A 16,588-nucleotide genomic window follows, 5' to 3' on the forward strand; every position below is an offset into this window, starting at 1 on the left:
TTACAGATTAACAAATAGCCCTGCTTTGCATGGTAGTGTGGGATAGTAAAAATTACTGTGCAAAGTGATCTTAATATTAACAATCGATGGGAAAAATTATTATTTTGTGACTTAGAAATTTTTGTCAAAACATTAAAAACTCTTACTGTCTGTTATAAATATATAGGAAAAAAATTAGCAAAATTAATATATATTTAGTACACTGTAATTTAAAGCATAAGAAACTTTCAGAATTAAAGTGTTATATTTTTTTGTAAAAAAGTTGAGTAGTTAGGAAAATATTTGCAATTTATATATCTGATATTGTATCTAGACTATATAAAGAATTCTTACAACTCAACAGTAGAAAGACAACTCAATTAAAAATGAGTAAAGGATTAGAATAGACATTTCTTCACAGAAGATATACAAATGACTAATAAATGTATGCAGAGGTGCTCAACATTATTAGTCATTAGGGAAATGTAAATCAAAACCATGATGAGATACCACTTTACTCCCACTAGGATAGCTAAAATAATAAAGACAGACAGTAACAAATGTTGACAAGAAAGAGGAGAAATTGGAACCCTCATGCATTGCTGGTGAGAATGTAAAATGGTGTAGCCACTCTGGAAAACTGTTTGGCAGTCGCTCAAAAAGTTAAACATAGAGTTGACCCAGCAATTCTACCCCTAAGTAATTCCTCTCAAGAGAAATCAAAGCATATGACCACACAAAAACTTGTACCTGGATGTTCATAGAGCATTATTCATAATAACCAAAAAGTGGAAACAACCCAAAATGTCAATCAGCTGATGAATAGATAAACAAAATGTGGTTTATCCATATGATGGCATATTATTTGGCAATAAAAAGAAATGAAGTACTGATACATGCTACAACATAGATGAACTTTGAAATCATTATGCTAAGTGGAAGAAGCCAATCACAAAAGACCATATTTTATATGATTCCGTTTATATCAAATATCCAGAATAGGCAAATCCATAGAGACAGAAAGTAAATTAGTGGTTTCCAGGAGCTTGGGGAGAGGTAGGGAGGGGAAAATGGAGAGTGACTGCTAATAAGTGTGGAGTTTCTTTTTGGGGTGATGAAAATGTTCAAAAATTAGGTAGTGGCCGGCCCTGTGGCTTAGCGGTTGGGTACACGCGCTCCGCTGCTGGCGGCCCAGGTTCGGATCCCAGGCGCGCACCGACGCACCGCTTCTCCGGACATGCTGAGGCCGTGTCCCACATACAGCAACTAGAAGGATGTGCAACTATGACGTACAACTATCTACTGGGGGGCTTTGGGGAAAAAAAAAAAGGAGGAGGATTGGCAATGGGTGTTAGGTCAGAGCTGGTCTTCCTCAGCAAAAAGAGGATTAGCACGGATGTTAGCTGAGGGCTGATCTTCCTCACACACACACACACACAAAATTAGATAGTGGTGATGATTTGTAACTTTAAAAGGGTGAATTTTGTGGTAGATGAATTATATCTCAGTTACACTGTTGTTAAAATGACGAGTAGTGTGACTACACCTCCCTTCTTGTTGTGTAACTTACAATACAGAGTGAGCATCTTTTGTATGCCTTGGAGAGTTGTCATATTGCCTCTAAGTTTGGATCATCTTCCAGCCTTTTGTCTTTGGGGCTTTCAGTGTCATGTAAGTCTTTGCTGTCATCACTTGCTCTGGGGCATCTTATCCTTTTTTGTCACTACCACTGTTCTCATTTATGTTGATGATTTCCCTTCACTAAGTTCCTATGCCTGCATATTTAGAGTCTTCAGCGTTGGCAGTATCAACATTACAACCACAGTCAGCTCTTTCTCCTATGACTCCATTTATGTTCTGTTTTATTTTCATTTCCAGCATTATTTTCATTTCTTTGGTGTACTTGTATCATCTTTGTTGGTCAGTTACCTCTTTTGATTATCCGTTTTTGTAAAATGTAGATTATCACTGGAAGACAAGGATGCAACAAAATTACACTCTTTGCTGTCTGTAGGTGAACTGAATAAACAGATGACTAACAGATTTTGAAAGAAATATTGTGATTGGTCACTGTTATGATGTGCTCTGTTATTTGTTGTAGTGATTTGTAGATTGAGGAGCTAGAAGTCAAGTTTTTACTTTATGCATTACTCACATTTCATGTTTATTGGTAACTGAAAGTTGAACTGTGTTGTTGGGGGCCTGGTGTTATTTAACTATACTATAGTAACTGAAATTCATGCATACTGGAATCATGCAAAGAAAGCCAGGATTGCCTGTACTATTCTATTTAGTTTCTAAGAATTAAATTTACTTTAAACATTAACATTCTAATAAATAAACATTCTAATAAATAAACATTCTAGTAAACATTCTAATAAATAAGAGAGGGAGAATTTTGTATTAAAGCATCTAAGATGTAGTTTTCCATTAAAATTTTTCCTAATAGTATATCAGATTACATATTATTTATTACCTCTTCTGTCTTTGGTTTTCATAGGAAGTTGGTATGCCGGCAGATTATGTAAACAAGCTTGCTCGAATGTTTCAGGACATAAAAGTTTCTGAAGATTTGAACCAAGCTTTTAAGGAAATGCACAAAAATAATAAATTGGCTTTACCAGGTATTATTTTATAATTACATACACATGTATTTTTAAACTTTTTTGAAAAGATATCTTTGTTTTCGAGTAAGTTAAAAATAAACTTGAGCAGTAACAGATACAAAGACATTACAAAGTCCACATTCCTTGAAGACATCCTGCAAAGCATAATTTAGATTTGCGAATCCTTATTTTGAAACAAAAGGATACCTTTAACAAAATCTTTAGAGTCTTGTGTATTTTTCACCAAAGCTTACTCTGTATGTGTGTATGTATTCGAATTTTATCCATTGTCAAGATTATTTACTTTTTATTTTCTGATATTCTTGCCTATAGCTGATTCGGTTAATATAAAAATTTTGAATGCTGGTGCCTGGTCAAGAAGCTCTGAGAAAGTCTTTGTCTCACTTCCTACTGAGCTAGAGGATTTGATACCTGAAGTAGAAGAATTCTACAAAAAAAATCATAGTGGTAGAAAATTACATTGGCATCATCTCATGTCAAATGGAATTGTAAGTAGATGGTGTGTTAGTTCAGTTGTTGGTTTGGTTAAAAGTAGCAGGACTCTAAATAAGAGTTGCTTAAACAAAATAGATCTTTGCTTCTGTCACATGTAAAAGTTTGAGCAGGTGTAGTGGATCTCTTCCATGAAGTTGTTAGGGACATAGGCTTCTGGTTATATCATCAGGCTTGTCTGCAGAATCCAGTATGATCCTCACTGTGTCTGTCTTACAGCCCAACAGAAAGGGCAAGATGAGGGTATACTTTCCTTTAAGAGCAACTTCCAGAAGTTTCCCCCATCATTTCCACTCACATCTCATTGGTCCCCATCATTTCCACTCACATCTCATGCCAGTCACATGGCCACATTTTGCTCCAGGGAAAGTTGGGAGATGAGACTTTATTTTAGGCAAAGGTCTGCTAGAATTTTTATTACCATGTAAGAAAGGAAGAAGGGATATTGGAAGAGAACTAGCAGTCTTTTTCCTATGTAATCCCATGTAAGAGATATTATAGTAGATAGATGGTAATCATTATGAAGAGATTCTTATTTTTTTTTAATTATTTTATCCATTATAGATAACATTTAAGAATGAAGTAGGTCAATATGATCTGGAAGTAACAACGTTTCAGCTGGCTGTGTTGTTTGCATGGAACCAAAGACCCAGAGAGAAAATAAGCTTTGAAAATTTAAAACTTGCAACTGAACTCCCTGATGCTGAGCTTAGAAGGACTTTATGGGTTTGTTTTATGTTTTTTGTTTTTAAATTTGTATCCTCTCACATGTGTTGACTTGCTTGTAATAAATTTATGAATTCATAACGTTGTCAAATGAATTTTAACCAAGGAAAATACACTAATGAGGTATTTATGGAAAAAAAGGAATTGAAAATAAGCAAGTTCCTAAGACAGAGAAAGGCAAAAAAAAAGAAAGATTGAGTTGCTGTTTGTTACCTGTGAAGAGTATGACCAAATATTTCATACTGAGAATGTGTTCAAAGATTTTATGACGACCAAAAATCTTAAGACTTAGAAAACTTGGATCCTTTTCAGGGCTTGTAAAATGTACTCATTAGCCTCCAGCTCATAACTACGTTTTACCCCTACTCCATATACCTTAATCTTAAAAGTTCCAAAATAAAGTATTTCCTAGAGAGAAACAGCTGGTATATAACTGGCAAGAGGTGTTTGCTGTGGTCGTATATGAGCAGTCTCTCTAGTTTCTTGTCTTACTGTAAAGAGAGCATTTCTTGCTTCCACATAACCAATCTTTTCTGCTCGTTCTCTTTCCTCATTATACATTTACACAGTTATATTCATGGAGGTACCAAATGATAGTTTGAATTCTGAATTTGTGCTTAGAATCCTTTTTTGCCTATATCGGTCATGTTGGAGAATTATCTTAGTATTCCATACTGTTTATAGATGCTAATTGTTTTCTCTTTATTCTTCATAGTCTTTAGTAGCTTTCCCAAAGCTCAAACGGCAAGTTTTATTGTACGAACCTCAAGTCAACTCACCCAAAGACTTTACAGAAGGTACCCTCTTCTCAGTGAACCAGGAGTTCAGTTTAATGTAAGGTTTATGTTGGTTGATCTAAAATAAAAATACCTTGTTTGAATTTTAGTGCTTTGTTTTTAGCAAAATAATTCTTTTCCTGTCATGATATTTAAAACATATCTGTATACTGTCATCACTCTAGACTTATGCCATTTAATTGTTTATTAAACATATTAATGAACTGGAGATGTTTACTTTACATATTTTTCATGGGTACATTTTAGTGTCTAACGTACTATATTGCTTTTCATCTTTAAACATCCTTTTGCACTCTAAAGCAGCTTTATCCACACAAAGCATTTCTTTTCTTAAGATCCAAGTAGAAGATAATGCTGAATTACAACCCATATATCTTCAATTGTCTAATCACTTTCATGGCGATATAGATTATATTAACTTTATGTTATTACCGGGAGTATAGTGACCCATATTTTATTAACAGAGCCTTTATTGTATTTGAAGGAAATCATAGGGTTCATTTTAAATAAAGCTGTATGGTTATTATATATTGGTTAATATATATATTGATACCAATATAATATATATTGGTTATTTGTTACTTTTCCTTTAAACAGTTCTGGATATTAATTTTTAGAGTATTTCTAAATCTTTTCTCTCAGACATTGTTGCTATAAATGATGTTTAAAAGGCCTTTCACTGTAAAATATTTGATTCAATGTTTTTTATAGAAAAAACGCAAAAGTTCAGAAAAGGGGTAAAATCAACTTGATTGGACGCTTGCAGCTTACTACAGAAAGGATGAGAGAAGAGGAGAATGAAGGAATAGTTCAACTAAGGATACTAAGAACCCAGGTATGTAACATAAAGACAGAATGTCTAAATCGTGAGAAACTTTGTTTCTTAGTTTTTTATTTTTAATCTTCAAATCTTTTTTTGAATTTAAAAGCATGTAGGAGGGCCGGCCTCGTGGCTTGGTGGTTAAGTGCGCGCGCTCCACTGCTGGCGACCCGGGTTCGGATCCCGGGCTCCCACCGACGCGCTGCTTCTCCGTTCATCCTGAGGCCGAGTCCCACATACAGCAACTAGAAGGATGTGCAGCTACGACACACAACTATCCACTGGGGCTTTGGGGGGAAAAAATAAATAAATAAAATCTTTAAAAAAATAAATAAATAAAAGCATGTAGGTATTCAAATTTTTTGTAAGGAAAAGCTAATTTTCATTTCCTAGAATTTAAAAATTGTATTGATGGCATTGTCTTAGCTGTTGAAAAAAATGTCTGTATGGCTTGGTTGGCCTCTGGTACATTCTCTTGGTTGGGCAAAACCTTGTTTTAGGTTATGTCTCCCTTTGACCACACCTCAATAAATGTATCTCAGCAACAAGTTACAATTCTAGGATTGAAATATTTAAAATTTTATTTAATTTTAAGACTTCTAATTCCATTGTAATGTGAAATTAGGGAAAAATTTTTAAAACTAGGATTATAATACCTTCTGAGCATGATAAAGAGTACCTATTGCAAGCTAATGTTTGAGTTGTATGACAGTTTTAACTTTAGAAATAGTCTTATTAAAACCAAGTTGTCCCACTTTTACTATATTTATTAAATATTATTTGAAACTACTGGCCAATGCAATAAAATATGAAATAAGAGGAAAAGATTAAAATTTTTCATTACTTATAGATCATATAATATGCTAAGGGAGCAGAGAAAAGGTGAATCAAGAAAAATCAGTTGCTTTCCTATTTAGCAATAAACAAATAAATAAAAAAATTTAAGAGGAAAATAAAAAAAGAAACCATAGAATTCATACGCATTTTTTAATTTTTTTTATTTATTTATTTTTTTGTGTGAGTAAGATTAGCCCTGAGCTAACATCCATGCCAATCCTCCTCTTTTTTCGCTGAGGAAGACTGGCCCTGAGCTAACGTCTATTGCCAATCCTCCTCCTTTTTTTTTTTTCCCTTTTTCTCCCCAAAGCCCCAGTAGATAGTTGTATGTCATAGTTGCACATCCTTCTAGTTGCTGTACGTGGGATGCCGCCTCAGCATGGCCGGACAAGCGGTGTGTCGGTGCGCACCAGGGATCTGAACCCGGGCCGCCAGTAGCGGAGCACGCGCACTTAACCGCTAAGCCACGGGGCGGGCCCTGAAGCATTTTTTTAAAAAGCAGTGTGTAGGACCTATATGAAGAGAGTGGCCCTTTACTGAGAGATTCAAAAGGAGATTTAAATAGAAAGATCATGCTCTTTTTTTCTTAGTAAAATTTTTTATTAAGGTGTAATTTACATATGATAGAATGCACATTTCAAAGTATAGTTTTCATTGAGTTTTAATAAATGTATATACCTGTGGGACCATCACTTCAGTTAAGATACAGAACATTTCTATCACTCCAGTAATTTCCTCGTGTCTCCCATCCAGCCAGGCTCCCCTCCAACCCGCCTGATTATTGTCACCATTGCTTAGTTTTGCCTGTTTTAGGTCTTCATATAAAAGGAATCAGAGAATGTATGTGCTCTCTTTGTCTGGCTTCTTTTGCTCAACATGAAATACCATATTTTTTAATGATAAGGCTGAATAACTTAAAAAGTTGATTTTTCTCATATTAGTACCAAGTTTACTGAATTTCATATAAAAATTCAACTAGGACTATTTTTGGAATTTTACAAATTTATTCTCGGTTTTATCAGAAAGAATAAATACATGAGAGTGATTGAGAACCTTAAAAAAATAAGAATAACGTGGTGTTGGTGGTGGAATTTGCCTTGCCAAATATTAAAACTCATTAAAATATCTACAAAAATTAAACAGTATGACAAGCAGATTAATGGAATAAAAAAACTCAGAATTAAATCTCTTATATAAGTATAAACCAACTTTGCAATAAAGGAAATAATTTCCATGGCCTATGGAAAGGGAATGGATTATTCAGTAAGAGGTTTTGGGGAAATTTTACTTCTGGGGTGGAAATCAGTATATATTCCTAGTTTATGCCTATACCAGGATAAATTACAGATGGATTAGAGTTCAGATGCATAATGGGATGGCAGGTATAGTCATACTGCAAGATGTGCAGAGAAAATGAAATTTTTTTGTTTTGTCTTAAACTGATCCATAATTATGCCCAATCCAGTAATCCAAGCTGTCCCTTTAGGTAATGCTCAGACTTTCTTATTTCTCCCTGATCCTATTCCACCCATCCCATTCTTTGGTGTTTTCACAGTTGGCATCTGGATGTGTTGAGGGTAAGAGGACTTCACTTGACCTCATAGTAACAGTGAAGGGATCGTCATATCCATACAGTTGTGACAGTGTCCTGGGTTCTTGCTCTTGGCAGCGATGGAGTGCTTTATCTGTCACCTGTGGGCAGTTGACTTTCTGTTGCTATCTACTGCTGATGTCTGTAGCAGATGAACTATGGTTTCTTCTTTTTCTGGTTGGTAAGGACCACATGGCCTCTTCCTTGCTCTGACTGCCTGTCCTCTGCTCTTACTGAGCTCTTGAGCCCTCTGAGACTTGACCATCTTCTGTGTGGGCCTTTGGCCTACATGGCACACTGTCATTATGTGCTGCTGCTGCAGGATCACCGTCTCCTGCCACTAAAGGCCTTGTGGCAAGTCCATTAGCTCTAAACTCTATCTGCGTCATGTGGGAACTGAGAGAGATTCAGGAGTGCAAATTATTTCCATCATATCATGCCACTCTGCAAGTGACCTCCAGCGTATTAAAGGGGGACCCGGGCCAGAGCCCTGATGCTCTTTTGCTTTCCTCTTAACTTCTCTAACACAACCACCATCTTCACCTCTACCAAAGCTAGAAGAGGAGAAATGGGACATGTACAATTCTTCCTCTTCTCTTCCTGGTTCCTATAATCTTTTAAGTATCTGAAGGGACAGACTTTCCCTCTTCCTTCTTTTTATCTGGACCCTTGACATAAACCCCAGTGGTGAAGAGCGTGGCACCTGGATATCTTGAGAATGGGAGGAATTCACGTGACCTCCTAGTGATAGTGAAGGAATCCTCATGTCTATACAGGGGAAGTTGAAGGTACTTTTCTCTTGTGAATAGTGCCTGACTCCCAGGCCTATTGCTTTGCAGCAAAACTGCATTTTGAATGTTAAAAGCAAATACTATCTCATTTTCTGCTTTCACATTTCTTTTATAATGAATTCTCATCTCCACCAAGCGGATAGATGCCTTTTGTTGGCTAAGGAGCTAGCTTGTACTGGAAAAGGCAAAAGAGAAAAGAATATTTAATAATTTTCTAATTATTTCTGTTACAAGCTTAATAATAATTAAGGAAATCTTCAAGGAAATATTGATAAAATTAACTTAGAAGAAAAAATGCTTACTGCTGTAGAAATTTAAAACATTTAATTGAGTCAGTATAAACTGAAGATAATATTTATAACAAATACAATTTGTTAATCTGATAAATATATAGAGAATAGTAATTATTGATTTTTAAAACAGTCACCAGCTGGCCTCTACTACTACACAAAAAATAACTGAATACAAGGGAAAAAGTATGTGTAAGTGGTTCATTATATCTTAATTGATTTTTAACACAATACCAGATTATATACGTATTGTTTTCACAGGTAAGATAAATTTTTAAAATGTGCTTAGTGTGGAAAAAAGGAATTAAAGAAAGTATACCAAAACATTAGGTGTGATTTTCTTTCAGCAGACAGGTTATGTGTAATTTTGCTTCTCCTCATTTTTCAAAATGTCTGTAATTAAACAGATTTTCTTTTACAGTGAATGAAAAAAAGATATTTTTATTTGTTAAGTAAAAGATACTGGTCTCGGGGCAGGCCCGGTGGCATAGTGGTTAAGTTAGCATGCTCCACTTCAGCAGTCCAGGGTTCGCAGGTTCAGATCGGAGGCACAGACCTATGCACCACTTATCAAGCCATGCTGTGGCGGCATTCCACGTACAAAATAGAGGAAGATTGGCAGAGATGTTAGCTCAGGGCCAATCTTCCTCAGCAAAAAGAGGAGGATTGGCAACAGATGTGAGCTGAGGGCCATTCTTCCTCACCAAAAAAAAAAGATACTGGTCTCAAGATTAATCTCCTAGTGGTTGTTAATCATTTGAATAGATGTTGGATAGATGGTGAAATACTTAAAAAGTCATTTTAAAATGTTTTGTTTTACTTAAAATAATTTAATATATTAATGCTCTTTCATTTTTATTTTGTCTTTTAGGAAGCTATCATACAAATAATGAAGATGAGAAAGAAGATTAGTAATGCTCAGCTGCAGACTGAATTAGTAGAAATTTTGAAAAACATGTTCTTGCCACAAAAGAAAATGATAAAAGAGCAAATAGAATGGCTAATAGAGCACAAGTATATCAGAAGAGATGAATCCGATATTAACACTTTCATATATATGGCATAATTTTGAATATCATGGACAATATTAAGAACCCAAATTTTGGAGTGCTTAGGCAGAAAGTTGTAACAGTTTGTGCTGGAAGAAGGCTTATTTGGACTTTGATTACATAAATATTAAAATCTCTGCCTTACCTAACAAAACAACTATATTTTGCCAATCACATTGTTAGCATGATGGCATTCCCTTCATGTTGCACACTCTTTAACAGCATGCTGTTTTGTGGAGAAACTTGCATTCATGAAGAGCCCATTATGAACTTTTAAAAGTAAATTTGATTTATACCCACCAGAAGAAATAAAGTTGGGAAGGGTGAAGGCGGGGTTCTTTTTGCTTTTTTTTCATCTTTTTTTCGTCTCTTATGAAAATGTACTTGCACAAGGAAGGATCTTCAGATATTTGTGCACTGAAAAATACTGTTATGTTTTGTTTTAAAAATGCAATTAAAACTAGAAATAGCACTCGTGGTTTCTTTTTATCAAAGGAGTGAGCTGGTCTACACAACATTGAGAGAAGGCAGATGTAGATGAGAAGATAAATATGTAATAGTATCAAATTATTTGTTCAAACACTGCTTCAGTATAATAACCGGATTTTTATGGTGACCTAAAAATGGTATTAAATTTTCCAACTTACAAATGTTGGCTTTCTTTAAGCAGAAGACTGCTGTTTTAGTTGTGGGTTGTTAAATGGTAAGGAGTTTTTTTATCTTACATGGCTGGAGAACTGGTTTGGAAAAAATGAAGCTTATATTAATTGTTGCTTCAGTTGTTTAAAAAAATGTATGGAGTTAGGTCATTTCGATTACAGAGTCAAAACAGCAAAAGAAACATATTAAGAGTGTTTACTAACACACTTAATATTTATATAGCTAATATTTATTATGCCATATCCAAATTTATTTAAAACAAGGCAGAAATCTCCTCTCTAATATAATACAGTTAGTAACTGATCTCTTAATCTGTAGCATAGAAATATTTTGGTATTTTCAAGTCTCGTGAATAGGGATTTATAGCCTCAGGTTTCTGGAAAGGAAGACGTTCTGTTTTAAAAAGTAATCATCAGTCACCTAGGAGGAAGAGAAAACCACAACATAACACCTGAAAAGCATAAGCAAAATTGTTGCAATCTTAATAGGAGCAGTAAACTTGCCAAATGTATGTACATATATATTTATATATTTTAAAAATAAACATTTTTTAAATGTTGAGGGCAACACTTACCTTGCTCCTTTCAGTCAATCCAAAGTAGCAACTTACTAATTGCTGGCAACTGAATACCCGGAGTAGTGGAGATTTTAGGACTTGAGGACATGAACAACTTTAAAGAGAAAGACTTATTCCCCATTGGGAAAGAATGGTTCAACATGGACTTTTATTCATTATGGTGCACATTTCAAATTTTCTTGCAAATTATTTTATATCTTGTTTGATATTAAGTAATATTTTGGATGTATGATTTTGAACATAGTAGGAAACGGAGTGCTGGGGCGCTGAAAGGCAGACAGTGTTATTGCAGAGTGCTTTCAGGAGCATCTTGTGGACTCTGTCCCCAGTTCCACGGGGCTTTGTGAGCTGCCTGCTGAAAGGAGGGAAAGCCAATTTGAAACATTTCAAGTTTTGCTGTTTATGGTCAAATGCCTGTTCTGAAACTCACAGGAAATTAGAATTTTGTTTCTAATTTAAATTCTTACCCTTGAGCTCTAAGGTAGCATATGTCAGTTATTAGACCAAGCATATTGTGAAGAATTAAACTATAAAGTAGTGCCCACTGTTTTCTCTAATTAGGTGACTGCTAACAATGCACAAATTCGAAATTTAAAAAAATAATTTTGTAGTAATTGGGGCCCTTATGTTTAGCAAATAGTTTGGTATTGGCATATTTGCTTATCCAATACAAGAATGCCAAAGGAGGAGACAATGGAAGGAAAAATTACAGGCCGTTTTTTAAAGTTTAAGATTTTTTGTTGTTTTAAACCATAATTGTTCTCAACTTTTTTGGAATTTCTAATCTTTTTGGTCATTTAAGAATGAGAGTCATGATGTTTTGATTTATAAAGGCAAATTTAATGCAAAAGTGGGTAACTCTAAATCCATAGCAAAGTTTTCTATTAAATTTTATAAATTTTGTAATAGCTAATTATGTCCTAATTGTATTTTGGGGAATAGAACAGCAGCAAATACTGTAGACTTAGAGTTTTCATCATTTTTTTTGTTATGTATACAAAAGTTTAACTACTTTTTTGGTGTTTATGAAAACCATTTAGTTGACAAGGTGCCTATACCATTGTTGAATTTTCTTTAAATATGTTTTGACAATAGATTTGCCAATTTAAAAAAAAAGAATCTGAAAAAAAAACTTACCAGCAATTTGCTAAAGGTACAGAATCACAGTAAGTATCCTTTATCAGGTCCCTTTTCTCTAATGTGCACTTAAAATAAGTGCTATGTGAGCAGAGATGAAACCTGACATAGTTAAGGGGAAAAAAATACACTTTTTTTCCATGAGTAACATGGCCATAGGATGCTTCAGAGGTTAATTTAAGCTTCAAATATTTGTCTTCTAATTTAAAGATGAAGCCATCTGGAAAATGTTAACCTTTGTTGCCATCTCATTGCCAGAGTAAGTAGACATGAAACAAAATTTTACAAAATAAAAATATAGAACAATTTTAATGCTTACAATGAGATAACTATTAGAACATTACTGTTCCAATGATTTAATGAGGATCTTGAAATAAATTCTGAAGTCTTCCAATTTTTACATTTATTGGAGGGGTCCCTGCATTCTGTCAACCTGTTTAAGTCTCTAACCCTTATTTTGTGCATAATTGTTAAAATTTCCAAAAGTGAAATGTTAGCTTTCTTATTTTTACTTTTTATTAAATTTAATACAAAATACGACCAGGGTAGTTAAAAACTATTTTGCGTAATTTGCAGTAGGATGTCATTAGCCCTGCTAAAAGGGCAAGTTTTAAAAATTCAATTTGAGTGAAAGATTCGCTAGTTTTCCAGAAAGATTTGCTATCTTAAACTCAAGCTGGTTTTTCTATTTTCATGTAAATGACTGGGATGCTGTCTTATAAACGCTTCCAAGGTCACGTTTGTGAAATAAACATTACATGAGAGCTTTCCTGTCATCTACACTATATATGTCGTCTGGAGTGTTGAACAAATTTGAGTTCCTAAGTTGTAATCGATCCTCATATGGTATATACGATTTTGAATGTGTGCCACTACATATTGAGATGATAATGCTGTACAATTTTAAATGGTAGCAGTTTCTGTATGCAGTAGGCTGAAATATTTTGATGAACTGCTTAATTTTTGGATTTTATTTTTTAAGTTGTATAATTTATTTTCTTGCAAAATAAAAATGTAATATAAAAGCTTTCACCTATCCAGAAAATGTTGATGTTCTACCATAAAATAGTTTGAGTTTAATTAAAATTTTTATGATAGGTATATTTATATCTTTTCCAGTGCAATAGTAAATCTCAACCAGCCTTAGGAGTTAGACATATGAAAAGTAACCTACTTATTTCTTTTAGATTTCAAATTCTACTTCAAAGTGAAAGATCTCAGGAATGTAGCTTTTCTACCAATGACAGCATATGGCTATCATGCCTGGAAGAGGTAAAAAATTTCAGATCTGGAAGTGATTAATGCATTCATTCATCAGTTTATGTAGGCCATGTCATAACCCAAATTTAAATTTTGTATCAGATAAAAGTAAAAAATAAATAACATTATTTGATGTTTTGTATATATTTGAAAATTTGTGAAATATTCAAATTTCAAAGCTGAAGATAGTTTAGTGATAAGGTTATGAAGATTTAGTGTGTCTTAGTTTTGGCTTCTATAACAAAGTACTATAGACTGAGTGGCTCTTAAACAACAGAAATTTATTTCTCACAGTTCTGGAGGCTGGAAGTTCAAGATCAGGGTGTCAGCATGGTTGGTTCTGGTGAGGAACCTCTTCCAGATCACAGACGCTGACTTCTCATTGTATCCTTACGTGCCAGAAAGAGGGCTTAGAGAGCTCTCTGGGTCTATTTTGTAAGGGCACTAGTCTCGTTCAAGAAGGCTCCACCCTCATGACCTGATTACCTCCAAAAGCAAAGGCCCCTAATAGCACGTGGGGATTAGGTTTCAACGTAGGACTTTTGGTGAGACAGACAGTCAGTCTATAGCACTTCATAATGACCCATACTCAACCATGGACTTGAACTGGGGTTGGGGTGGGCAGGAGGGAGTTGGAAATGAAGGCAGAGAAAAGTATGGTCTCAATATTAAGATTCACCAGAACCTGGAGACAGATTTGCCATTAAGCTTAAGCTCCTGCACCCTTTACTCGCACAGGACCCTTCCAAGGCCCTGGGAGGGGCCCTAGGAATTTTGTGTTTGTAAGTTATATTATTTTTCTCAAAGAGAATCCCCAAAATATCGAAAGTTGGATGCAGTCCTGCTAAAACCAAATGCAAAAAGAAACCTGTCTGGCACATAGTAGGCACTCAAATGTGGATAGAATGAATGAACATGTATGCTTGAGAACAAAGTAGAGTTCAATATTTTAAGTGGGGAGACTTTATTTTCTAATTGCTTATTCTAGGCTATGAAATCAAATATAGACTTTGTATGTCACTAAACTTCTGTTTTGACCAAAGGACAATCTGGAGTAGGGGTCTTAGACTGTTGAGGAGTTACAGACCTTTATGAGCATCTGATTAAAGAAAAAGACATGCATATAAAGATATAAACAATTCTGTGTATAAATTTTAAGTATTCCAACACCCAAAATTAAAAATCTTTGATAGTCTCTTATGTGAGTAAAGAGAGTAGGTAGCAGCTTGCTCTCTGAATTGGTAATGACCTAATGTCATAAGTGCTGATCCAAGCTTAGATCTACTCTAGTTTTTGGCTGTTTAAAGAATGATAGGAGACTTCCCTGGGTATTACTGGGTTTTGCTATTTTCATTTAATGACAAATTCAATATTTCCTTTATTATATTGTGATTACTGAGGCAGACTGACACTACTGACATATTTCTTCAGCAGTGGTTGATGGTTGAAGGTTAGCAGTGGGAACCAGGAAGACAAAGAGGTCTGAGGAAAAAGCCAACTTGGCAATGAGCCAGGTTTGAAGATTGACACCCCTTGTTGAGAGACCATAATTGTCATGCATCTAAGAAAGAGTGGGGCTTGGAAACACCTTTACCAGGTCCTTTTCCTGTGTCTGCTAATGAGAAATTTTCTTTTCCCTTCCTCTCCCTGACCCCTCCATTCTCAGCAGATGACCTTGCTTTGAGAAAATAATGCCTTCAGACATGAACTTTCAACTTGCCTTCCCTCCACCTCTAAACTTCATTTCTATCAGTGCACATCTTCATCTGCTGCCTATCTCAGAGGAAGAGATACCTCACTTCTTAGTCAAGGCCAACCATTTCACCTTTTCACCGAATCCCTTCTCCTGCTTCTTGTGTTTTGCTCCAAAATCCTTTCTGCTGCCTCTTGTGTTTTGCTCCTGTATGTTCCGAACATCCTTCTTTGGGTTATTTCATCCTTAGCCTACAAGAGAGGTTCTCAAACTTTTGGTCCACAGACCAGCAGCATTGTCATCACTTGAGAACTTGTTGGAAATGCAAGTTCTTGAGCACCACCCCAGACCTACTGATTCAGAAACTCTAAGGGTGGGGCCCAGCAATCTGAATTCTAATAAGCCCTCCAAGTGATGCCGATGGACACTAAAGTTTGAGAACCACTGGCTTACAAACATATTCAAGCATCCACTATCCTTAAAAAGAAAATTCTTCCCCCTACCTTGGTCATGCTATGACCTTCTCCTTCCATTCTCTTGAAAGAATAGTCCACAGTCTGACAGTCTCTATTCTTTCCACTGGTACTCATTGGCTTATGTCCCCACTGGTCCTCTTGCCAAGGCCCTCAGTGACCTCCCTATTGCTTAATCAGAAGTTCATTTTCCATCTTCTTACTTGATCTGCTTACAGCATTTGCACCTTGAACTCCTAGTTATTGGATTTGTTTCATCGCTTGGCTTCAAAGATCCCATCGTCTCCTGTTCTCCTTACCTTTCTTAGCTTTCTAAGTTTCATTCTCCGGCTCTTCCTCTGCCTGCGTGCCCCAGGATTTCATCTCAATCCTCTACTCTTGCTGTGAGCTACGTGCTCTTCCTGAATGATTTCACCTACTTCCATGGCTTCAACTACCAGCTGCGTGTTGATGCTCCAGACTGTCTCCAGCCGAGGCTTTCCCTCCCAAGATCAACATGTATTTCCAGCTATTTCTTGAACATCTCATCCTCTGTCACAAACTTGCTCCACTTAATAACTATCTCAGTCTCCCAGGTTAGCAACCTTGATGTAATTCTCTATTGCTCCCCTCCCCACACTGTAGTATTGATTCTACTTCTGTATTATCTCTAGAATCTGACCTTTGTTTACCTTTACTTCTGTATTCACTGGATGAATAATAGCATTTCACAGTATGCTTATACCATCTGAGGAAGGTCAAGACTAGCAGTTGAGTTGCTTCTTGGCCTACATTTTGAAGTAAACTATC

The 16,588-nt window shown here is 35.4% G+C and overlaps 1 protein-coding gene across 1 annotated transcript in view; it reads left to right on the forward strand.

Annotated features, from left to right (window-relative positions):
• Nucleotides 1-13,409, forward strand: part of CUL5 (cullin 5) — a 91,322-nt gene extending 77,913 nt beyond the window's left edge. The window contains exons 14-19 of the mRNA XM_004427370.3: nt 2,480-2,603; nt 2,919-3,094; nt 3,663-3,824; nt 4,540-4,658; nt 5,333-5,456; nt 9,822-13,409. Coding sequence (XP_004427427.1) covers nt 2,480-2,603; nt 2,919-3,094; nt 3,663-3,824; nt 4,540-4,658; nt 5,333-5,456; nt 9,822-10,016 — 900 coding nt within the window. The 3' untranslated portion in view covers nt 10,017-13,409. The remainder of the gene's footprint in view (nt 1-2,479; nt 2,604-2,918; nt 3,095-3,662; nt 3,825-4,539; nt 4,659-5,332; nt 5,457-9,821) is intronic.
• Nucleotides 13,410-16,588: the final 3,179 nt, after the last annotated feature.

This window comes from Ceratotherium simum, chromosome 7, assembly GCF_057802395.1.
Source record: "Ceratotherium simum simum isolate JZ-2026a chromosome 7, ASM5780239v1, whole genome shotgun sequence".
Taxonomy (NCBI): Eukaryota; Metazoa; Chordata; class Mammalia; order Perissodactyla; family Rhinocerotidae; genus Ceratotherium; species Ceratotherium simum.